This window comes from Arachis hypogaea, chromosome 16, assembly GCF_003086295.3.
Source record: "Arachis hypogaea cultivar Tifrunner chromosome 16, arahy.Tifrunner.gnm2.J5K5, whole genome shotgun sequence".
Taxonomy (NCBI): Eukaryota; Viridiplantae; Streptophyta; class Magnoliopsida; order Fabales; family Fabaceae; genus Arachis; species Arachis hypogaea.
The window spans coordinates 18,734,874-18,760,667 of record NC_092051.1 but is presented as its reverse complement, the minus strand read 5'-3'; the positions used below and the strand labels follow the sequence as shown (position 1 = coordinate 18,760,667).

The 25,794-nt window shown below is 36.4% G+C and overlaps 2 protein-coding genes across 2 annotated transcripts; one reads left to right on the top strand and one right to left on the bottom strand.

Moving 5' to 3' along the window:
- Positions 1–496: 496 nt before the first annotated feature.
- Positions 497–3,068, top strand: LOC112758379 (uncharacterized). The gene has a single exon (XM_025807044.2). It carries the CDS (start codon positions 2,170–2,172, stop codon positions 2,770–2,772), a length of 603 nt encoding a protein of 200 aa, XP_025662829.1. The 5' UTR covers positions 497–2,169; the 3' UTR covers positions 2,773–3,068.
- A 1,150-nt stretch (positions 3,069–4,218) lies between these two features.
- LOC112758237 (5'-3' exoribonuclease 4) lies at positions 4,219–12,919 on the bottom strand. The gene is made up of 22 exons (XM_025806850.3): positions 12,402–12,919; positions 11,998–12,100; positions 11,754–11,830; positions 11,478–11,669; positions 11,257–11,376; positions 11,095–11,157; positions 10,859–11,005; positions 10,586–10,750; positions 10,309–10,386; positions 10,109–10,195; positions 9,728–9,808; positions 8,837–8,932; positions 8,256–8,326; positions 7,492–7,620; positions 7,337–7,413; positions 7,213–7,253; positions 7,055–7,129; positions 6,761–6,912; positions 6,559–6,663; positions 6,402–6,477; positions 5,877–5,959; positions 4,219–5,461 (listed from the first exon to the last, which is right to left on the bottom strand). Exons 1-22 carry the CDS (start codon positions 12,861–12,863, stop codon positions 4,822–4,824), a joined length of 3,120 nt encoding a protein of 1,039 aa, XP_025662635.2. The 5' UTR covers positions 12,864–12,919; the 3' UTR covers positions 4,219–4,821.
- Positions 12,920–25,794: the final 12,875 nt, after the last annotated feature.

Genomic DNA, 25,794 nt, shown 5'->3' with positions numbered 1-25,794 from the left:
TTATTTCTTGTCCTTCCACTTTTATTCCAAGCTTTTTTCACAAAATTTTCGCAAACCTTACTTCTCCTGTCTTTGGGATCAACATTGAGTTCCAAAAGGGTGTGATCAGAATTTAAAGATGGTAGAGACATGAGAGTAGCATGTTAGAAGAGCCTTTTTCATCCCCAATTGACCATAGCTCTATCGATCTTCTCCCTCATGACAAAACCATTTCTAGGATTGATAAACCACGTGTATTTCATTCATTTCAATTCCAAATCCTTGAGAGCATTTTCATCAACAAATTTTTTGAAAGTTTGAATCTGACTATTTGGTTTAAGATGTAAGCTAATCTTTTTATCTTGAGAAATAATATCATTAAAGTCACCTATGAAAATCTTAGATAAATCTGAATTAGCATTCCTATTTGTAAGTTCTCTCCACAATTCTCTTCTCCTTCTGTAATCAGGATTTCCATACACAAAAATTTCTTCCCACTTATTATTATTTACTACTTGTTATATTAGCTTTAGTATAATTGTGACACCAAGCATAAACACAAATATATATATTACTTTTCCAAAAGATACAAAGCCCCCGGACATGTTTTGGGCTTTCACACAAAACATGTTATCATAAACTAACTTCTTTCTAATTCTATCACTATTCTGCTTACTAGCTTTAGTTTCCATAAAGAACAAAAGGGACGGCCTAAAATTCTTACGCAAGTTTAGCAATTCAGCTACCATCGCAGGAGCCGTCAACTTGCGACAATTCCAATTTATGATCATGGCTACTGGTGGGGCTTGATGAGGTCCGCCTCCTCAGTCATCTTCTTTTGTCCACCATCTTCATTTTCTTATTCTATTTTGTTGCTTCTGTTATTGTCATATCCACTTGCATAAACAATATTCTGCTCTAACAATTTGTACCAGTTCCAATTCACATTGCTCTCCATTCTTCTGCTCTGAATTGATCTGCACCTCAGTCGCTGTGTCATCATCATCATCTTTAGCCAATTCTATTATGTAAATTCCTCCCTTTTTTCTGTTCTCTCTTTCCTGTTTCGGTTTGTCTCTAAAGTTCCATAGAGTATTCTTTTCATGCTCCATGCTAACTTACTCTTCTTGTCTGGCATCTGAGTTTCTTTTAGGTTTAATTACTCTGTTGGTTTCTATAGTTTTGCAAAATTTTTAATTAGGTCTCTAAATTTTTTTTTCTTTTAATTGGATCTTTGCACCAACTTTTTTTTTCAATTAGGTTCTTTTTTACAGTAATTGGTTTAATTGTATAAAGATCCAATTAAAAAAATAATGCAAAAACCCAAATAAAAAAAATATATAGACCCAATTTAAAAAAATTGATACAAAGACTCAATTAAAAAAAATATAAAAATCTAATTAAAAATTTTACAAAATTATATATTATTATTATAGTTGTCAAACCTCTCTTTTAAAAGTTCACATATGGTTAAAGTCCTCTTTCCTTTGCTCTTTTGTGATGAATGAGCGGGGACCTTATCTGTGTGTTAAATCTTGCATAACTCCTCTTAATTTTTATTCCAAATTCTGTTTTGGTCTTTGTCCTTTTGGACTTAAAAAAAAAAAAACCAAAATCAATATAAGACCAAAATACAAAACTTATGACACGTTGTCCAAAAAATAATTTTGATAAGATATTTAGTTCTGGTCCTTCAAAAAAATTTATAAGAATTAAAAATAAAAAATACGGGTATTTTATATAGGATAAAAATGTATTTAAGTCCATAATAATAATAATAATAAAAATAAATATTTTTTTTAAATAAAAAATTAATTTTAATAACTAACAACATTTTATATAATCATATAATTTCAATTATTTTTTTCTAATAATAACTAATAACTATTTATATAATTAATATAAAAAATAATTATCTTTACTAATACGATGACATGTGATTAAATACATTTGTAAAACGATTTTAATCCGTACCAAATTTAAATTAAAAAAAAAAAACCCGTATCAAATTTAAATTCAGAAAAAAAAAAAGGCAGAAATTTTGTTACCTTATCCAAACCACAAGTCTGGTCGTTGGTAAGGGGCATATGCGATGGGTTTCCATGGATCCTCTTCATTTCTCCTCCACCCACACTCACTTCCATTCCCACCAACCTTCCGTCACCGTTTCCATATCTCCAAACCCTAACAATGGCTTGCGCCACCTTCCACCTCTCAACCCCCTTCTCCCACCTTCACCCTCTCAACAAGCCCAAACCCCACTCTCCCACTCCTGCTTTCCTCCTCCTCCTCAAACCCCTCTCCAAGAATCGCACCAAACATATTCCAACACTCACAGTCGTTAACTCCGTCGACACCACCAGAGAAGACACGCCTCCAACATCCGACAACAACGCTGATTCGCCACCGGCAATCTCGCCGCCGCCACCACTACCGGAAGAATCCGAGAGCTTCGACAAGCGGCGCCTGGAGGAGAAGTTCGCGGTGCTGAACACCGGGATATACGAATGCCGCTCGTGCGGTTACAAGTATGACGAGGCCGTTGGGGATCCTTCATATCCGCTCCCGCCGGGGTACCAGTTCGAGAAGCTTCCGGACGATTGGCGTTGCCCGACGTGCGGGGCGGCGCAGAGCTTCTTCGAGAGCAAGAGCGTTGAGATCGCTGGGTTCGCTCAGAACCAGCAATTTGGACTCGGTGGTAACTCTCTCACTTCGGGTCAGAAGGCTTTGCTTATATATGGCAGCTTGTTATTCTTCTTTGCACTCTTTCTTGGTGGCTACTTCTTACAATAGTTTAGTTTCATAAGGTAATTAATTAAGGGTTTATTACTTCCTATTTTTTAATATTTGTCTTTATTTTATTATAAAAAAAAATAAAAAGAGAAAAATGATTAAGTTTGAGGGGGAGGTGTGATTTGTGAAGGGTGCTTGTGTTGGATTTATATTTGGAATTTGATGGTATATTGTTGAGTTTCCAAGAAAGTTGTAGACTTGTAGTTTTTCGTTATCCAATGCCTTGTTGGGAACTTAACATGTATATTGTATTGTATCAGAGGCAAGTATTCAAATTATAGATAGATATGCTGAAACTGTGTGCGTGTGATTGATTTTATGAGCTATTCTTCCCCGAAAAACGACTTGGCTGAACACTCGGAACTGTATCTCGAGGCTAACTAGCTGATGTTCTTCTGTTTTGGTTGAGATTATAGATTACCCCTTCATTTTTGCAACGAGTGGAGATATGTTGAGATATGCAGTCAACTTCTATATGTAGTTGTTCATTACATTTTCCATTTTCTTTTATCTTTTTTAATATTTACTTCCAGCGTTTTTAGAAGCCAGTGCTGATTCGATAAAGACAGGCAGGTCATGATAAGTTTTTTAAAAAATACTATTTTCACACTAAAATTAATCATTATCATATATATATATATATATATATATATATATATATATATATATATAATTTAATTTATTTTTAATATATATTTTATACTGATAATTTATTTTAATAATTAATTTTGATAGTACACTTTTAGCAACAACTATATGTTAACTCATTTTTTTATTCATATAAATATAACTATATAAGAAGTTATATACTTATATATGCTTAGAATAATTTATTTATTTTACACTAAATCTGCACCCAATCATATAATATTTTTTTACTCAGTTGCAGTAAGATTAAGGGTTACATATATAGGGTACTATGGTCTCTCTCCTGTCCTCAGCATATCCTTTTCATATACTGAGATTTATCTTAATCGTTTTTATTTTATTATAGTTTTTATTTTTATTTTTTCTTTTTTGTGCTTATCGTTATAGAATCTGGTCATGAAAAAAATTTGACCACAATTAGCAAACCTTGAGAATACTGTTCACGCATGTTCAAAACGACTATAAAATACATGCTCACACTAAGAATATGAACAAAGTGAAAAAAGCCATTTAACTAAAATATAGTTAATTCAAGGAAGACATTTCAAAATCTTTTAAAGATAGCTAAGTAAATGAAGATAATGTTGCAGACCTTTGGATAATTTAGTTATAAACATGTTAAACTATCTAATGGTTCACAATATCTTTATATCAAAGAAATTTTTTTTATCTCAATCCTAATTCAATGCTACACAAATTCGAAAAACATCTCAGAATAAAGTTCTAACACCATGCCAAATCCAAATTTACTCTGACAACTTTATTATGTAAGGCAAAGTTTGGTTAAGATTGTACAAATTTTAAAGAACAAAATGTTTTTTGCATACCAGATATCCATCATAAGGAGTTCATTTTTTTACATATTCTATATTTAATGATATCATCATAGAAGTAACTAATTTAAATTGCACTATTGACCTTTTTCTCACTCTCTACGATGCAGAATTAATAAATAAAAATGATTTAACTATTTTACACCAGGTGCGTACAGGTTAAAAGTACTGCTGAGCCCAGCAGGATTTTACATACACAACAAATCTACCCCGGCTGATGCCATGGACATCAATCAGCAGTTCCTGACTCCGTCCTTCAAATTGTGCTTAAAATACTGATTCTCGAGTTCATATAATCCTGAAGACGTCTTACAGCCCAAGCACCTTGCCGATTGGCATGGCCTGGATAACAACTATTAAGGATGAGCTTCTGTGTAATGAAGCCAGACACACATCAGCACCTTCATTCAGATAAGTCTAATCAAAGCTCTCATCAGCATATGGCGATTGAACCAGGGTATCAAATAAATGCCCTTACCCCCTCCCCACGAACTTGATCGTTGAACTTGGATGAGCTCCAACCGAGGAAGGGCACTTCAGATACAAGGCAAATAAAATCCAATAACGACTATCTGTTCCCATACTCTGGCATATCCTGGGTTTGACGTGTTCTGATTTGGTAAACCTTCTTCATCTGTTTGTCATAAGATCCCCCAAACCCAACTTCTTGATGTCTGGCATATACTCCATTTGTATCTGGTCCTTTGGTAATCCACTTTGGAGGTGGTATCGGAGGACCTATGTTCTGCACAAATTGTTGTTGCATATTGTTTGCTGATCCCGTGTTTGGAGGCCTCAAAAACATCATCGCAGGCGTCTTTGGAGCAGATAACCGAGGTCTCATGCCATCCTCCATTGTCAAAGCAGAAAACCCTGTTCTCACATTGTGGAACTGATGTTCATGATGCTGCATCCTAAAGTTCTGTCTGTCACTTGGTCCCCCATTAGAAGAGATTGGATATCTCGGCCTATTTATCATGCCATGCTGATTAGGATAGTGTCCATAATAACCACTTGTATCCTCACCATAATATTTTCCAGAACCAGAGGGCCCAGCTGGTCTGAGCCTGTTCATTGTATTATACCCTGGAAGTTGCTCTGAAAATCCATGAGACGTATTGTTTGATTTTATATTAAGGGAGTTCTTGACAAGACGATGTGCTGCTTCTCCTAGTTGAGGGCCAGCTATTGCTCCAGGTACGTGTGGCCTGTAAGATGTTTCACAAGCAGCAAATTAAGGCATGAACGTTTCAAAACTATTAATTCCGTGCACACTCCAAAGACCACATGTCATGACTCAAGGGCTTCACATATTCAAATTGAAAAGCATTGAGAACTTCTCAACCTAATTAACATACTACTACTAATAAATACTGATGATGTCTTCCACCATGTTTGTACAACAGCAAGGAGAAAATGCGAGTACCACTACCACATGCAAAGTTAAACTTATTAATTTAATCAACCCTTTTTGCATAACAGAAATGGGTAATACCCCAAATGCAAAGTTAAACTTATTAATTTAATCAAATAGTAATGTTGCATCCATAAGAGCAGGAATACGAAAAATGTACTGCACACCCATCTAAGTCTTTGAATCTTGACATACAAATAGATTCTGACCTTTCTCTACCAAACTGTCGTCGACCACCATTATCTTCATGCCATAGCACAGGAAAAGGTTTAATATCAATGGCTTTTAATATCTGCAAACAAAACCAATGTCAAAATATGGGTGTCATTGTTTCAGATTACCAGATGGGGATTTTAAAACTCAATTCTTTCTATAATTGAAAATATTGAAAAAAAAAACACGCGCACACCCTCTGTTTGAACATATATCCTTTTGAGATTCTTATTGTTTTGAAACTTATATACAGAAATGTGAAAAGTGGTTTTTGTTGGCAAAAGAATCTCGACCAAATGCATCTAGTCTTCATACAATTGACCCAAAATAAAACAGTAGAGAAATGGATTATTCTTGGAGAGAGAAAAACTCAAATAAATAAAAGGTGCAGTGTAGATGATTCAAAACACACCAATTATCTGAGTCATGTGGCTGAGTGGTTCTAAATAGAAAATCAAGTGATGAAGATCCATCCAATGGATGAAATCAACAAGTCGTTCAGATAGATAAGTAATACAAACCTTTTTGGGCATTACTACACCAGCTGGAGGTTCTGGGATATGACTATGTTTACGAGGATTAAAATATGTAATATTCCTGAAATTTAAAATCAATCAGCATTAGTTTGCATGAATATCCAAAAATATCTACCAGGGGTAAAAAAGGCTAAAAGCTTACAAAACTTGGTTATGATCAATATCCTGCAATCCTTCAATGGGGGATAATACACTGGATCTGAACACATTTCTGTCGCATAGCCAGAGAAACCCATTCATTCCACCACTGCAAATAAAGAAAAAAAGCCAAGCATATATGATGATATGAAGCTGTTAAAATGCTACAAATGATTTGTGAACTATGACCATTAATATTCACCAACCTAGCATTTGGGTCAATTGGCCAAGCAGGTCTTTCATGAATAGGTAGATTACTATTATATTGGTAGTACAGTACGATATGTGGAGCCAAATCATGGGCAAAGCTGACATAAAGCAAATCATACATCTTGCTATTACGGAGTTGTTCCTCCCCCTGCACGTAACAATCCTAAATAACATTAACGGACACAACTAACAATAAGCTGGATTCAAGTGCATATGCAACAATCCTCTAGTAAAAAGGGCCAAAATGTCCTCATGTTAGTGGTTTTTCTTTTAAGGGAAAAAAATCAGACCGTTAATGTCCCTTCAAGCTTCCTTGTGGCATCAAGCAATTTCTTCTCATCAATGAATGGCAACTTGGCAACACCCTGAAAACACGTCAAGGTTAATGAAAAAAATCAACCTTAACTTTTTTTTTCTTAAATCAGAACCATTGATAAAAATATATTACCTGCCAAGCAAATTTTTTGCCATTCATATCAATCTCAAAATCTGTCAAAAGAAATTTAAGTGATGGCAGGAAAAAGCATCCTAAAACATATAAGAAGACATCACTAATGGCGAAGTGATCTCACCAGCAGGATAAAATTCAAAAATAGGTGATGTTGGATCACTCATCAAATCCCTATACTTTTCAGGCAAAGCACTTGAGCTGCAACAACAAAATTTTCAATCCTCAGCACAGGAAGCATGACATGATAGATATGAGGACAGGAGCGAGCAACAAAACCTTGAAGCTGGTAGGGTCCCCATGAGCTGATCAAAAGGTTTAAATGGTTCCCCCATGAAAAAAGTTATTTCTAGATCATTTAGATCTTTAAGATCTGAAGCAAAAGGAGCATAATGGTATGGGTAGTACCTGAAGAAACAATCAATGTAAAAAACTTAAGAACAGTCATACCTGATAATTCAACAAGATATCAACAAAGATGAAGAGCCCTTTCCAAGCAATTCACAATAATCTTAAAGCAAAACATCAAAGTCTATATCCCACTGACCTAGCCATCATAGTTGTTGACCTATATGACATTCCTTGTAAAATGAAGAAGTGATGCTACGGGAGAAAACTTGCTTATGAAAGAACACAACGATCAAGCTACGCTTGGTTTTTAAGAAAATTTTGACAGAAGAAAGTCAACCCATTCTATATTCTTATTTTATCCTTCTAGTGTCACAATTTTTAAACCATCACTGATAACCATCATGCTCAAATTTCAGGAATTAAATGGAAAGAGGCAACCATAATAAAAAAGAGCAGAGGGAATACAACGACATCTGATTTCATAATTAGCACTCATTGAGATAGAAAAACACTTGCCTAACATCCCCATTCTATTATACTAAAAATGACTAACCATAAGAAAGAAATTTTGCTAATCCAACACAACTAATCACCTAATAGATAATTTTTAGTTTTCAACATGATAGACCTAAGATCTATCATACATTCAACCCAGAAAATAATCATACACTAACTAATAAAACATGACTAACCATTGCCAAGAACAGACACCTTGATAGTAATATCGACAAACCCAACAAAGGCCTTCCACGTATTTCAAGACCTACAAGGACAACTAAGAAATTAGCTTCCTTCTACTGCAATACAAGCTTTTCAGTAAGATATATAAAATCCAAAAAATTAACTATTAATAGAGAAAGAAAACATAATATAAAATTTAGAAAAATGGCAAGTCCTTGTTTTCTTCTTAATTGCACAGCAGTTTGTGAAACTCCACAAGCATACTCCCTCCGTTCTTGTGAATGCAGGTAAACAAACCTGAGATCATGTGTTCGACACACACTAAAAGCATGTGTCGCATCAATTTTAAAGAATAAAGAAATCTTATATGCTTGTGTAGGACAAGATATACTGAACCAAATATTTAGAGTTGAAGAGCAGTGGAAAAAATGAAGAGCGGTCAATTTTTGTAATTTTTGAAACTACATCCACTTAAATCATAAATGTGCATATAAGAAGTTTGATTGATCTAATGGTTAACACGCACACAGCTAGAGACTGCAAAAATTTCACAAGGATGACAGTTTAAAGGGCGAAAGTTGAAAGAACCTACCGTATCTTTCCTAGTTTTCTCAATCTCCTCAGGATCTGATACACCAAATTTTTCAGCATAATACCTTTCCTTGTATCCAGGTTCCCCTAACTTAACCTGACAAGATAAACAAACTCTTAGTAGTTTATACAGGAATTTTCAGCATTTCTAGGTACTTGGTCATTGTATTTCCTGTAGTCAAACATTAGCCAAACTTCCTGTTTAATGATCACTCTCTTAAAAAAAGGGACCCAGAAAAAGATAAGTAAACCCTGTAAAAAGGGGATTCTTATTTCACTTTCAGCCAACAATGAACACCTAATGTAAAATGAAAATGTGTAAACTCTCTAGCCAGGAAAATAGAAAGGTTGTCATCCTGTGTTTCAAAAGAGCCACTCACAAGACAAATGCTTGTCAGACAGGCAATCAAGATGATTTACGAAAATACACAAAAGTAGCAAACCTTTTTTTATCAGAACAACCAAACAGTTAAGATAGAGAATGATTAACATCAGATGTCACAAGCTCTGTTTTATGTTGGCAGTCACAAGTTCAGGAAGTTTCTTGTGCTGCCCAAGCATTTCATTTTAGATAACAAAGATAACACACGAACAGGAAGTTCAAGTAGAAACCAATAGCACCCAACTGGTTCCTCATAAAGGCAACCAACAAACTACGAGCAAATTCAAGCTCTGGAACCAAACTTCCTTCTACAGACCACAGGTAAACAGTGTTATTACACTATAACTGCCAGGCATGTTAATGTGATACAATCACTGTTCATGTTTGGAAAGATACTGGAATTACTTTGGGGTTCCAAACAGGTGGTCTTCCCAAAAACCAGTTCAGACCTTCAGGGAGTCGGCAAATAATACTAAATTTAATAGATTCTGGCAATAAAACTTATTGAACCTTATCCACAACAGAGGCACGTGGCTCTTCTGGCATTTCTCCTCTTGCCCTTGCTCTCATCTCTTCATTTATTTCTGAAGCCTAAAAATACAATTACAAGAATTAAAGATAAGGAAACAAACTTTTAAACATTCTATCAAGAAAATATGAACTAATTGTCTGTAATGAGGAAAATTGTGATGATCTGCCGCAAATTTAATACACTGGAACAGACTACAGAGACATAAAACAGATGGAATCAAGTCGCTATCCTATAAACCAATTAAACTTGACAACCTTTAACAGCTAACAGTTATGGTGGCACAAAACTGATTAAGTATAAGAATGCTAACATCACCCATCCAAAAGTGGCAGTGTGTCAAATCACAAAACTCACAATACCTGCTGAATTCGAACTCGTTTCTGAAATATTTGATCTTCGTGAACAGCAAGAGATTGGATAAAATGTTCCACTCTGTCTAAGAAAACCTGAGAAGTGTAAAGGCATTTCAAGTCTAGCACTTGCTGGAAAACCAATACACAAACAAGCAACTAACGAAAGATGAAACAAACTTAAATGGCTTTGATAAAGGAAAATTTACCTCACCCGCATCAGTAAGATAACCACCAATCGCAGTGAATTCCTTTCTATAAATATGCATCAATAAATTCAAAGCACCCTGAACCAGTTGAGAAGAATTATGAAGAGAACAAAATGACCATTTCATAGAAAGGAAACATGAAGGTAAAGGTAAAAACACCATCACCTAAGCAGGCTAAAAAAACTGCATATCAGCAAAACACCAAGAAACATCTTGTTTAAACAGCTTCTGGTTCAAGTTACAACTCAATATGACACAGTGCCTGTGAGATGCTTACCTCCCGAATCTCTAATGTTGGCATATGTGGAAGAAAATCATTGCCAACAAAGAAACATAGGAATACAAAATCATCCACTATGTGCTCAAAGTCAATCACGAAAGGAGGATTGGGTATGTCCAATTCATATTGCAGATATTCCCGCAGTACCCAAATGTTAAGAAACTGTGAATGCAAGGAATTACTTTAAAATTAAAGACCAACAGTTAAGTTTAATATTAAGAACGAAAGGGAAAAAGGAATCAGAATGACATTCTATTCCAGTCCTCTAACCTGATATTTCTTCTTGTGAATGGGGGTATCATCAACAGGATTCCAGTCCTCAGGTTTTTCACCTGGTTTACCACGACAGTCAGCTGCAAGATGGCCAACTTGACCACACTGATAACACTTCTCTTGTTGTCCGGGGAAAGTAATTACCTGTTTCACCCAGGTAATGAATCATCAAGGCAATCCATTGACAATCAATCAGCAAAAATGAGCAGGAAAGTCGAACACTATAAACTAACCTCCCTCAATATCGAGAAGTGAACCTCATGTGTAGCCAACGAAAGCATAATCAAATCAGCATCCTGATTTAATGATTATAACAAACCATGTAAAACTTGGGCAAGTACAAACCTATTAGCATTAGAGAATGTCAAAACCTCTAAATCAGACAAAATACTCACCAACCCATACAAACAATGCCGAGTATTTGGGTTAAAACCGGGAAGGTTACGTTGTGATCGGATATATTCCATTATTTTATGTTCTCCTTCGCCAGGGACATTTGAGTCAGAAAGTATAACCTTCAAATTCAAATAATCACCAATGCAACTCCATAAATAAATAGATACAGAGCAGAGACAAAGTATTCAGAAAAATAACAACAAGAAGGAATCAAGTGAACCTTTATATTCTGCCAGCCAGGGTTGTAGTTCAATCTAGTTTGTACATAATACTGAAGAGCCAGCGACAGCACCGCCATAAATGGAGTGCCAGGGGTGATGACATTTGAGTCAGAAGTCTCAGGCTTGTCTTTAGAAGGCAAAAGTTCCAACTCACCCTCAAATTCTTTCCTCAGCATTTCCTCTTCAGCTTCCTACAACATCAGACTGTAACTCAAACAATCATCATAGAAAAAGTGGGGGGATCATTGTAAAGAGAATTATATTCATAATCTTACAGCCTCAGCTGCATCTTTTGCAGCTCGGAAGCGCCGAGAACGTTGCTGATTCATTTTGGCTCTAGGTGCAACTCCATCTGAAGGGGCAAGAAAAAGTACATGTGGAAAGAAATGGTAGTGGTGAGATAATGGTCAAACCAAGTTAGTTGATGTTTCTACAAAGTTTTTAGTGACTTCGTTTAGTACTCACAACAACAAAATCAGTGATATTAATACATTGCAAGAAACAAATAAAGAACCGTACCAATTGCAAGATAGAGCAGCTTCCTTGGACGAACCAACGAAACGAGATGGTCGATGTAATCAAATATTGATTTGAACACATCGTTATAGGTAGCAGGTGCTGGCTGCAATTAAAGATTAATCAACAAGAAGTAATAAGAAGCAGTTTGCGGAATATAAATGTTTCTTTTAAGAAAAATTTCAGTAGCAGACATTGTTCAAGTTCCAATGACTATTTATAGTAATCTACTCTCTTTGTTTCCCGAGCTAGGTTTCCCATTCACTATAGATACGTATAGATATTGAATTTCGTCAATGAATCAAGCATAGTACATGCAAGATCTCTAACTAAAAGAAGAAAAAATGAACATAGAGCTGAGATAACAAATTGAATGAAGGAAAAGAGAGTTGAAAAGAAGCGCGTACCTTTCCATCGGGGTGAAAACAAGGATGGATGATGCCGTTCATGTCGAGGTACATGTTGTCGAACTCCATGCCATTGGGATTAGGTTTTGAGATATCAACAAAGAACGGAGGTGCGCCGCCTTCGGAGGCGGCCGGGACCTCTTCCTCAACGACGTCGGAGATGGAGAGGGGATACCGGTCAGCGAGCCACCGATAAAACGCTGGGACTCCCATAGTGCCGGAACGGTTCGGCCCGGCACAGGAAGATAGAGAAAGGGAAAGAAAAAAAGAGAGAGAAACTAAATTGTGAGTAACTGATGAGGGATAGGGGGAGATCTGTGTCGCCGTGTAGAAATGTACGGGCCACTGTGGTGGCCGCCTTATTTGATGGGACCGAACTGCCCTTCTCCTAATTGCGCCCTTACTTGTCCCCTCGACGCTTTTTAATTTTGATGTTGGCTTTCCAGTGATATTTTTTAGCATTTAGCATGGTTGAAACTTGATGTGTTTTTTTCTTTACGCAGAAACACAAATCTGACAATAAGATCTGTTATTTTCGATTTTAAATATTTTTAAAAACCTACAAATCTAAAGGTAAAATTATTATTTTTTATTTTAATTTTTTTAAACATATAAATCTGAGTTTTAAATTTATATTTTAGAGTTAATTTTTTTAAAATACGTTAATCAGATTTTCTAATTTATTTTACGATAAATAGAATTTATCTATATTATATTCTAGAGACACATGTTAAGTTTACAAATTAAAAAAAATTATTAAAAATATAAAAATTTAAATTTTTAATGTATTTATTTTGTATTTATTAAAAAATATATTTAAAATTTTCTCCTCATAGTAAGTTTATTATGTATTCTTAAGATACATATTAACTAAATTCATAAAAATTTCTTTAACACAAGCACTATAAAAAAATAAATTTTAAAATATGTTAATCAGATTTTTTAATTTATTTTACGATAAATAGAATCTATCTATCTTATATTCTAAGGACACATGTTAAGTTTACAAATTAAAAAAAAATTATTAAAAATATAAAAATTTAAATTTTTAATATATTTATTTTGTATTTATTAAAAAATATATTTAAAATTTTCTCCTCAGTAAGTTTATTATGTATTCTTAAGATACATATTAACTAAATTCATAAAAAAATTTTGGGTTAAGTATGATTTTAGTCTCTAACGTAGAGGTCGAAAATCAAAATCGTCCCTAACTTTTTTTTTGCTATAAAATGATCCCAAAATTTCAGTTTGTTTTAAAATCGTTCTTTTTACCAATTTTTTTTATTACAAAATTATCCCTCAATTCAAAAATTATAAAATAAAATAAATATAAAATAAATAAAATAAAAAGAAAGAAAGGAATACAGAAGCGGGGGGTGGGGAGAGAGAAGGGGGTGTGAGAAGGGGGAGGAGGGGAGAGAGAGAAGGGGGACCACACCACTGCACCACCGCATTGCCGCTCAGACGCGCTGCCACCCTGCCGCCTGCCGCACCGCACTCCACCACCAGCTTCTTCTTCGCTGTCCTGCCGCCTTGCCGCTCTGCCGTCCTGCCGCATTGCACCACCGCACCACCACCTTCTTCTGTGAATTAGATTTTTTGTGAAATTTGTTGTGGAATATTGTTGTTCCTGAAATTTGAATTTGGAATATTGTTGTTGCTGAATTTGTTGATTATTGTTTGAATTTTCTGATGATGATGATGATGAGGCCATGATGATAATGATGGTGGTGGTGGTTTCTTGTTTAGTTTGGGCTTCTAGTTGATTTTGGTTGATTTTGGGAAAAATTCTGATGAAGATGATGATGACTATAATGATACTGGTGGTGGTGGTTCTAGTTGGGTGTAGGCTTCTGTTCTGGTGGTGGTGGTGGTTGATTTTGGGGTGAAGGGAGAAGGGTATTTTCGTTCGATAGAGGATTTTAAAACAAACTGAAATTTTGGGGACCATTTCGCAGCAAAAAAAAGAGTTGGGGACAATTCTAATTTTCCACATTTACGTTGAGGACCAAAATCGAACTTAACCCAAAATTTTTTAACACAAGCACCATAAAAAAATAAAATTTATTTTCAAATATGTTAATCAGATTTTTTAATTTATTTTACAATAAATAAAATTTATCTCTCTTATATTTTAAGGACACATGTTAAGTTTACAAATTAAAAAAAAATTTAAAAATATAAAAATTTAAATTTTTAATGTATTTATTTTTTATTTATTAAAAAATATTTAAAATTTTTTTATAGTAAATTTATTATGTGTTCTTAGAATACATATTAACTAAATTTATAAAAAAATTACTTTAACATAAACACCATAAAATCTATCCGTCAGAATTTTTTATAAATTTTATTATTTTTTAAATTTGAAAATTCGATTTACTAATTAAAATTTTTAAAAAATAAAATTTATATTAGAGAAAAACATACCACCTAATCATTACATTGGATTACACATAATGTTCTTCTATTTCTAAAAAAAAAAATTAGTCGTCTCTTCTATTCATTAACCAAAAACAAAAATAAAAAATAAATAAAAATAAATTATGCTAAACACACTTGATAATAAGATTTTAAAGTGAAAAGAAAAAAATTAAGCTAGTTACAAATTTAATGATTAAAAAATTTAAACAATTCTACATTTACAAATTTCAATGAGTGATGGTTAAATTCTCTTTAAAGAAAAATAAAAATACTAATTTGACAATAGTAAATTAAGTAACCATTGATAATTATTGGGACAAAAAGTCAAAATTATATTTAGAGTTGAGTTTTAACAAATGAGAGTGAGATTTTTTTTTTTTCCAAATTTTTTGTATAGAAGAATAGAGCAAAAACATAAAATAAAATTTTATTTCTTTTACTATTTTTTCACAAAATTCTAAAATATAAAATACTGAATCAAACAGACCTTTTAATTTATTGGTGGACCTGCAACATGCCATCATGCACACAATATCGTCACGGTTAAATTAAATTAACAATTTTCACTTACACAAAAAATGTTCAAAAAACATTTTTTAAAAAAAAATCAGTTTTCACTAATATACCAATATGAAAATACATTGTGTTTGAAAGAGAGATTAAAATTAAATGATAGAAACTGAAAATAAAGACAGAAAAAATAGATACTAAATTAAATCTTTTTATTGTGTTTAGTGTAAAGTATATAGAAATTATGTCTAAGTATTCTATGAGAAAAGAAAAAATGAGATTATATTTGGAATTTGAAAAGTTGAAAATGTTAAAAATGAATGTTACTAAAGTTTTAGTCTCAGTCTCCGTGTTCGTCTTCAAAAATTTCAATATCATGTGTCTCCACTTTTTAGAGGTATTGAAAGAAATAAAATTTTATGTTCCGAGACTGAAATTTTAGGTTAACAAATACAATCCTAAGCCGGTCCTTTAATTTGTGTCCTAGTAATTACTTCTAAATGCTATCATAGGGTATATATATTTGCAGAGATAAAAACTGAGAGGGGAGGCCATGACTCAATATTATGTTTAGTGATAAGAGATTGGAACAAAAAATTTCATTCCGAGACCCAAAATTTCAATCATTTTAATATTTTAAAAAATTAGGAACACAAAGAACTAAAATTTTTTAAGACAAATACTAAAATTTTGATAATATTTTTTTTTAAATACATTCATTTAACTTTTTGAATTCCAACTCTATTTCTCTTTAAAAACAAATTAGGACTTCTATCTCTATATTTATCTTAAATCAAATAAAATACCAAAATATAACTCAATCTTATATATATTAAATAAAACACAATATTTTAATCTCTTAATCTCTCTCTCTTTTTCAAATACAACATCTTCTCATAATTATAAATCTTTTAACTATAAATACGAATATAATTTGATTATTATAATTATAAAATTTGATCATAATTGTGAATTTAATATAACTATATTGTTTATAATATTTATTATAAAATATTAATATAGTTAGTTTTTTTTTTAACGCTCTGAAGTTACTCTGTCTCCTTATTATTGCTGCACACTTGCATTACTAGCTCCAATGGCTTCTTCCTGCTTTATGGTGCATACAGCATACTTACTGTTCCTGTGTGGATACCTGAAGGAAAATCCAGTGCCGAATTGTTATCTTCGGTGCCGATCTATGAGCCTTGAGAAAGTTCGAGCTTCACGCCTGAGGGGATGTCCAATCGTGCAGAGTGTGAATAAGAAATAAGGGGGAAGTGTACCTGCAAAGACACTTCGAAACTTAAGTTAGTATTGAGAATTCAATGTCCATAAGGAATAGAAGACTATACCTTTTATAACTGAAGACGAACATGTCGGTTATGCATCTATTTTATTGTCTAAATTGAAGAGTAATAATAGGGTGATGAAATCTAATCCGACGTTTCGATTCCAAGATGTGGTCCGTTGAGATTATTTAAAATGCCGAATTATAATGCCAGCTTGCCGACTTATGACACATAATGCCGAGTTATAACCTTGGATATGTAACGACCGGATCATAGCCCCCAAGCTTAGCCTGGGAATATGTTTAATGAAGCCTGTTGAGCTTTTAATGAGTTATGAGTCGGTTATTGAGGGAGGGTATAGTTCGGCAAGTTTGGGTTGCCCTTGGAGCCCCCAGATCAAGGTGCTTTATTGAACATTTATTGAAACTATAGATTGACATGATTAGGAGAGAGAAAAAGATAAATGAAAGTTTAATGAGGGTGCGTGTTTCCAATGCAGACTCATTGGGTTTGATGTAACTGATTAGATAGGAGGAACTGGAACCAATATTTCAGTTTAAGTGTGTTAATTAAAACACTTTGGAATCCTGAAGGTTTGCATGTTTGCTGCATTATTTTTTCTGAGGCATTTGGAACGAAAAAATGAGTAAAAAAGGTATGTGTTGATCCTTTTTGTTGTTATCTCAGTTAAGATTCTGTGGTTCATTTTCTGTTCTTCTTCTTCACTGCTAATCTCTAATGGGTTTTGAGAAAGAGAAAAATGGAAAGATAGATTGGTCTTATGACTGGGTAAATGATGATGTGAGGAGTCGTGTTTCATTATTTCTGAATGTGGGTGCTGTGAATGAGATAGACAAGGCTAGGGTTGTGAGGACTGATTCTGGAGTACGATTGGAGTTACTCCCATGCTCTTAAAATGACAGGATTTTTCACAGGGAGAGGGTTTTGAACATTTCTTTATGTATAGCTGTGTGTTGGAGGAACTGAGGGTGAAACTTCCCTTTAGTGATTTTCAGTGTCAGGTGCTGAAGCAATTGAACTGCGCACCTTCTCAACTGCATCCCAATGGGTGGGCTTTTCTTCGTGCGTTTGAAATTCTTATAGAGTTTTTGGAAGAAATTCCATCAGTGGAGCTATTTTTCTCTTCATTTCAGGCGAAGGGTATCTAAAAAGGTCGTTGGGTGAATTTGAATAGTTTGTCCAGGTTTAGCATATTTAAGCTCTGTAAATCATCCTTTAAGAACTTCAAAGAAATGTATATTAAGGTGAGTAATTCAGAGGGTGACTTTCCGTTCTATGTTGACGAGCATTTGGGGAAAAATTTTCTCTTTGGTGGTGTTTAGAGCCTCAAAATATTCTAGGGCCTGAAACTATAACCCCAAGGAATGAATGCATAATTGAGTATTTGACTGAGGTTGTTGATCGGAAATAGTTGATTTCTGTATATGATCTGCTGCAGTGGGAGGAAAATAAGGCTACTGTTATAAATTATTTGGGTAAGAATTTTGATTTGGTTGTTGTATCGTTATTGAGATTTGTGACAAATGTTTGATTCTGTTTGATTTGCAGGTGGTAAATATCCTGGTGTATATGCTGCGAGTCTGAGGGGTCGGGTGAAGAGTAAAGATATTGAGAAAGAGGGATCTTCGTCAAAAGCGGAAAAAGTCAGAACTGGCGAAGTTGACCAACCGAAGCCGAGGAGGAAAAAGGTCATTTTAAAAAGGAAGAAAGCTGATGTGGTGGATCTGTCAGAGGATTCTGATGATGAGCTAGAAGTTCCAATAGAGGAAGTACAGAAGTTTTATGATAACCAGAAAAAATTGCATGATGTTGTTGAGCAGAGTGAGGGTTCCTCTCTCTGGGGGAAGGATTATCTCTTCATGATTACTGCTGATGAAGTTTGTCAGACCCCTTTCGATGTTATCTTGGCTGATGAGGTGGGGGATGTGGCAATTGACCAGTACATGCAGGTGTATTATTTGGTTGCTTTGTTTGATATATTTATAGGTGACCATGTTAGTGATTGTTGGTTTTGTCTGCATAAGGTTGTTGGTCTACGGCTTGCCAGTTTGGGGCATAGCCGAGAAAAGAAACATCTGAAAGCTGCGAATGAAAAGTCCAATCTAAAGTTGAAAGAGGAGTTAGATTTGAGAAATGCTAGGGTTGTCGAGGTTGAAGCGAAGCTGGCTGAGGTACAAAAGGAATTGACATTGACAAAAGAAAACTATTCGAAGGAAGTAGAGGACATTAAGAAAAAAGAAGCTGATCTCTCCAGTATGAGTGCTCGTGTTATTGAGCTAACGAGTCAGTTGAAGGAGATGGAAAAGAGCAGACAAGGGGAGATTCTGGATTCATTTAGTGAAGGTTTTGAAAGAGCTGCTATTCAAGCGAAGTTTCTTGCTCCCAAAGTGGACTTCTCTCAGATGGATCCAGGGAAGATAGTGCAGGACGGGATCATGGTGGAGGATGATGATGCTGCTGAGTAGGGAGGTGAGAATGTTGAACAGGTTTATTTGTTATTTTTTGGACATTTAGTGTGTTGGTAAACTATTTTGCTTCATGGTGAGCTTGTGAATATTTATGTTTGTAACTTTATTTTGCTACTGTTTTAATTTATTCTGCTTCTGGTTACATGCTGCTTTGCATGTGTTGATTTTCTAGTAGTAGAAAATTTAGTTATGTTGTTTTCGGTAATCTGATATGATAAGTGAATGTTACCTGATGGTGAGTGTGGCTTGGAGCCAAATTGTTTGATATGGGTAAAACATACCATAGTGTTGGGTAAATTTGTTTGATTGGTGAAGTGCCATTATTTTGATGGAGATCGGTTTATGCTTAATGTTCGGGAAAGGCTAAGTTGGCCAATTTTAGTGAGATGCCGAATATTCGGAATAGGAATTGGGTTTGTTTGATTGATAATATTCGGAGTAATCGGATTTGGTTTAAAGATCGGCTATATTTTTGATAATTTTTGAATAGTCGGTTTTCGAGTATTGATCGGCAAACTGTTTGACTGATAAATTCCGTATAGTCAGATTCGATGTAAGATCGGCTATTTGTTTGACTGATAGATTCTGAATGGTCGGTTTCGGAGTAAGATCGGCTATTTGTTTGACTGATAGTTTCTGAATGGTCGGTTTCGGAGTATAGATTGGCGGCATAATATTTATAAGGTTATGGATAAAAGGAGAAGTGTGAAATGAAAAAAATATAGACTTGACAAAATCAGAAATTTATTTATTGGAGAACCTTTGATTTCAAAGGCCCAGGTAGGCTAACCTCATTAAAACCTCTCCAAGCAAAACTCATTGTGGAAAAAAATCTTGGTAGTAGGAAAACGAGTACTAGCCTGTCCCTGGCTTTTAACTGTAATATAACTTTAAAGATGATACATTCCCAAGTGTTAGGCAAATCTTTACCATCTAAGGTTTTTAATCGGTAAGCTCCATTGCCGATGACTTCTGTGATTCGGTAAGGGTCTTCCCAGTTAGCTGCTAGTTTGCCATGGTTTTGTGGTTTTCTAGCCTGTTCTGTTCTTCTGAGCACGAGGTCGTTGACTTGAAAGGACCTTGGGTGAAGTCTTTGATTGTATCGCCGAGCTATGTGCTGTTGCATAGCTCGGTGTTTGATTGCTGTTGAAGATCGGACTTCTTCAAGGAGGTTGAGTTCAGATTGCTGAGTTTCATCTTTTGTAGTATGGTCGGCCATTTGTGTGCGTAGTGAGGCTTGAGAGATCTCCATAGGTATCATTGCGTCTGAGCCGTATACTAGTCGGAAGGGTGTTTCCTTTGTTGTTGAGTGGATGGTGGTATTATATCCCCATATGATCTCTGGGATGAGTTCGGCCCAAAGGCCTTTGGCGTCATCTAGTTTCTTCCTTAAGGCATGGAGGATGACCTTAGTCGCAGCCTCTGCTAAGCCATTTGTTTGTGGGTGCTCTACTGATGCAAAATGCTATTTGATCTTTAGATTCTGCAAAAAGGAGATGAATTTTTTATCGACAAACTGGCTTCCATTATCAGTGATAATGTGTCGGGGTATGCCGAATCGACAAATAATATGCTTCCATACAAAGGAGATCATTTGTTGTGAGGCGATCTTTGCTAAGGGTTGTGCCTCTATCCATTTTAAGAAGTAATCAATTGCTACTATTAAAAATTTTACCTAGCTGGCCGCTAGGGGGAAAGGGCCGAGGATGTCGAGCCCCCATTGGTTGAACGGCCAGCTTACCTCGGAACAGTGTAGTAGTTCGGCTGGAAGGTGGGTGATCGGACTGTGTTTCTGGCAGTTGTCACAGCTTTTGACTTTTGTTTTACAATCTTGTTGCAACATCGGCCAATAGAAACAAGCTCGGAGGATCTTTGAAGACAGGCTCCGAGCTCCGAAGTGTGTACCACAAATACCTTCATGTGCTTCGGTAAGTACAAGATCGGATTCTGATATGCAAAGCCATTTTAGTAAAGGATGAGAGAATCCTCGTTTATATAGGCAATTGTTATAAATTGTAAAGAATGAGGCTTGTCGGTGAAAGTGCCGAATTTTTTCGACTTCGCCTAGCAAGATTCCTGTTCGAAGATAGTTTATGTATGGTGTTCTCCAATCTGCATCCTGCGTTACACTTGGAACTTCTGTTAATTCTATACTGGGTTTGATTAAGGTAGATCGATGAAGAGATGAATTATTTGTTTGGGTGTTGGTGAGGTTAGAGAGAATGTCAGCTCGGCTATTGTTCTCCCGAGGTATATGTTCAACGTGATATTTATGAAATTTTGAAAGTAAAGTTTGAACAATTGCTAGGTATTTGGATAATAAAGGATCTTTTACCTAGTACAGCTCGTTTACCTGCTGAACAATGAGCAGAGAATCACAGTATACCTTAAGCTCGGCTATATTGAGATCGGAAGCTAGTTTGAGGCCGGCAATAAGAGCTTTATACTCACTCTGGTTGTTGCTTGCCTTGAAGGAAAAGTGTAACGATTGCTTAATGACGTTGTCATTTCCATCGTTGAGTATGATCCCAGCGCCACACCCGTGTGGGTTTGAGGAGCCGTCTACATACAAAGACCATTTTGTTGAAGTCAGCGATGTCTGGGACTGTGAATTCGGCAATAAAATCAGCCAAGAATTGAGATTTGATTGATGATCGTCCTTGGTATCTAATGTCGAATTCGGAAAGTTCGACCAACCATTTTACTAGTCGGCCAGTTAGCTCTGGTTTCTGAAGGACTTATCGCAAAGGATGATCTGTCCGAACATGGATGACATGAATCTGGAAGTATGGCCGCAGTCTTCTTGCCGAGAAGACAAGTGCTAAGGCCAGCTTCTCAATGCTCAGATAGCAAAGTTCAACATTCTGTAGTGTTTTGCTGGTGAAATAGATCGGCTGCTGCTGCTTTTGCCTTTCTGCAATAAGAGCGGAGCTGACAGCCCAGTTAGTCACAGATAAATATAAGAGTAATGGTTCCCCTTGAAGGGGGGGGTTTGTAAAATTGGTGGTTTGACTTTCTTTGATGGTTGTGAATGCTTGTTCACATTCATCGGTCCATTGGAAATCCTTTTTCTTTTTTAAAGTTTGGAAGAAATATAAAGAGTTAGAAGCTAGGCAAGGTAAGAATTTAGAGAGTGCAGCAACTCTCCCTGTCAACTGCTGGACTTCTTTGATAGTTTGTGGGCTTATCATATCCAAAACAGCTCGGCACTTTTCTGGATTGGCTTCAATACCTCAGCTAGTGAGCATGAAGCCAAGGAATTTGCCACTTTGTACGCCAAATGTGCACTACTTAGGGTTTAACCGCATGTTGTATTTTCTGATTTGATCAAAGATTTCTGCGAGGTCATCAAGGTGGTCATTGTCGATCTTGGTTTTAGCGACCATATCGTCAACGTAGACCTCAATGTTCCTGCCGATCTGTTAGGCGAATACTTTGTCCATTAGGCGTTGATATGTTGCACCTGCATTCTTAAGGCCAAATGGCATTACTTTATAACAGTAGTTTCCATATTCAGTAATAAAGGCTATCTTGCTTTGATCGGATGGATGCATTTGAAGCTAGTTATAGCCAGAGTATGCATCCATAAAGCTGAGTTTTTCATAACCAGAGGCATTATCAACTAAACAGTCAATAGAGGGTAAGGAATAGGAGTCTTTTGGGCATGCTTTGTTGAGATCAGTGAAATCAATACACATGCGCCATTTACCGTTATGTTTTTTCACCATGACGACATTCGCCAGCCATGTTGTGAATCTGATTTCTTGAATGAAGCCGGCATTGATGAGCTTCTTAGTTTCTTCAAGAGAGGATTGTTTGCGGTCATGGCCGAGGTTGCGCTTTTTCTGTGCTATAGGTCGGACAGAAGGATCTAATGCCAGTTTGTGGGATATAACAGATGGGTCAATTCCTGGCATGTCAGCTGGGGTCCAAGCAAACAAGTCGACATTTTGTTGTAGGAATGTTCGGAATAAGGCGTTATCTTCCGAGCTTAGTGTGGATCCAACATAAGTGAACTTTTTCGGGCTATCTGTGAAATAGATTTTATGCAGATCTTTGGTCGGGGTTGGTCGATCTAGGCTTCCTACCCTGGGATCAAAGTCGGCCAGTACTGGTAGCTCGGCTTGGTTACTGATACTGTTCACGCGAGCTTGCGTACTCTGATTAGGTTTTTTGAAACTGTTGTTGTAGCATTCTCTGTCCTCTTGGGCATCGCTGTGGATGGTTACAATTGTATTATCCTGCAAAGAGAACTTAACACAGAGATAAATTGTAGACACAATAGCTCTGAACCTATTTAAAAAGGTCGGCCAAGTATCAAATTGTAAAGACTAAAGCAGTCAACGACTAAGTATTGAATATCTAAGGTTTTTGATAAGGGAACCTCACCAAGTGTGGTTTGGAACCAAATAGAGCCCATAACCTGGACCCTCTCACCTGAGAAACCGACTAGGTCTCCAGTGGAAGGTTGGAGGATATTGTTGCTCAGTTTCATCTTCTGAATTGTTGAGTAAAAGAGAACATCGGCACTGCTCCCAGGGTCTAGTGAAATCTTTTTTACTAGGAGATCTCCGAGCTATAGGTAAATCACGACCAGGTCGTCTAGATTTGGTACGTTGGTGTTAAGGTCGGATATCTGGAATGCTATCTGAGGAAAATATGGAGGTGTCTGATGTTGATGTTGGTCGGCTTCTATGGATAACATAGCTCGGTAAGATCGCTTTCTTGCCGAGATTGTGGCCCCTCCACATGCAAAACCTCCAGAAATACAGTTAATAATACGTCTTAGTTGGTCGGGAGGATTGGTGTTCGGTCGATCTTTATTTCAACCATGCTGTGTTGCCGTGCTTTGGTCACCAGGGGAAGGTGCGCGTCGTTGTATGTGTCCACCGATGTACTTGTCGAGATGACCTTGCCGAGCTAACCGCTCCAGAAGGTCTTTGGCGATGACACACTCATCAGTAGTGTGTCCGTGCTTTTGATAAAAAGAGCAGTATTTTGATATATCTGCGCCTTTTGAATCTGGATAGCTGCCGGCTTTTCCTGGTGGCTTGATCAACTTTGAATTCAAGATCTCCTTGATGATGTCGTCACGCTTGGTATTGAACTGAGTATAAGATTCATATCGAGGAGTTGGTTTGAAGTTTTTCTTGCTATCTCGTGATTTGTCGTCGTCTCTGTATTGTGGTTTCTCTGTTTTCCGAGCTTGTCGGAGTTCTTCGATGTCAATCTGACCTTTCGCCTTTCACGAAACTCGACCATAGTTTTAGGTTTGACCACGGCAATGGTCTCCTGGAATTTTCCTGGTCGGAGTCCGCTTCTTATTGTGTGCAGTTCCACCTCGAGGTGCTGATCAGGTATACTCATGGCTATCTTTGTGAAGCGCGTCATGTAGTCTCTGAGACTTTCATGCTGGCCTGGTTTGATTGTGTTCAAGTAATCGGAGTCATGTAGATAGATGGCTGATCCAGAAAAATGCTCCTCGAAGGGCTTTGATAGATCTCGAAAACGAGAAATAGAACCTACAAGCAAAGAACAAAACCAATCAGGTGCAGGACCGACTAAGTAAGATGGAAAACAACGACATAAAACTTTATTAGATGCACCGTTTACTATCATTATGGAGGTGAACTTTTTTATGTATTTCTTCGGATCACCTAGCCCATCATAGGGGGTTAGGGTGGTTGGCAGAGTGAACCTCCTAGGCAACACGAAGTTCATTACCTCGCCCGTGAATGGCCCAGGAGAGTTTTCTAGGTTGTCATCATTGTCTTCTGGCCGAGCTTTCTCATTGTGCTTAGGTTGTTCTTCTTCGTGCCGAGCAGTTTCGGAGACATGCGTCGGCCCTGACTGATGCTCGGTTTTTTCTGTGCGTTCTTGTCGATCATTGTTATTTTCGATTCGGGTATTATTCATATTAGCAATCTGATTTGCCATTCTTTGGTTCTCTTCGACCATGCGCTGGTTGGCTTGCCGTAACTCGGTCACCATCTGAAGAAGTTCAGATGGCGTGGGTGGAAGTTTCTCAGCCATGGCTCCAGGCGAGAACGTCGAGGCCGATGATATAAAGAAAGGATTATATTCTCGGCCCCACGGTGGGCGCCAATTGTTCCTGTGTGGATACCTGGAGGGGAGCTCAGCTTCGGAGAGTCGACGCTGAGTTGTTATCTTCGATGCCGATCTATGAGCCTTGAGAAAGTCCGAGCTTCACGCCTGGGGGGATGTCCAATCGTGTAGAGTGTGAATAAGAAACAAGGGGGGAGTGTACCTGCAAAGGTACTTCGAAGCTTAAGTTAGTATTGAGAATTCAATGTCCCTAAGGAATAGAAGACTATACCTTTTATAACTGAAGACGAACAGGTCGGTTATGCTTCCGTTTTATTGTCTAAATTGAAGAGTAATAATAGGGTGATGAAATCTAATCGGACGTTTTTATTCCAAGATGTGGTCCGTTGAGATTATTTGAAATGCCGAATTATAACGCCAGCTTGCCGACTTATGACACATAATGTTGAGTTATAATCTCGGATACGTAACAGTCAGATCACTTACTATGGGTTTCTCTATCGTCTTAGCATGCGCACACTTGCCTATACTTCTTTTGCATGGCTAGCTAGCTCACATTGTGTTTTGACTTTTGACAGTGTGGGAGAGGCAAGTAACCTGTTTGGCACCTCT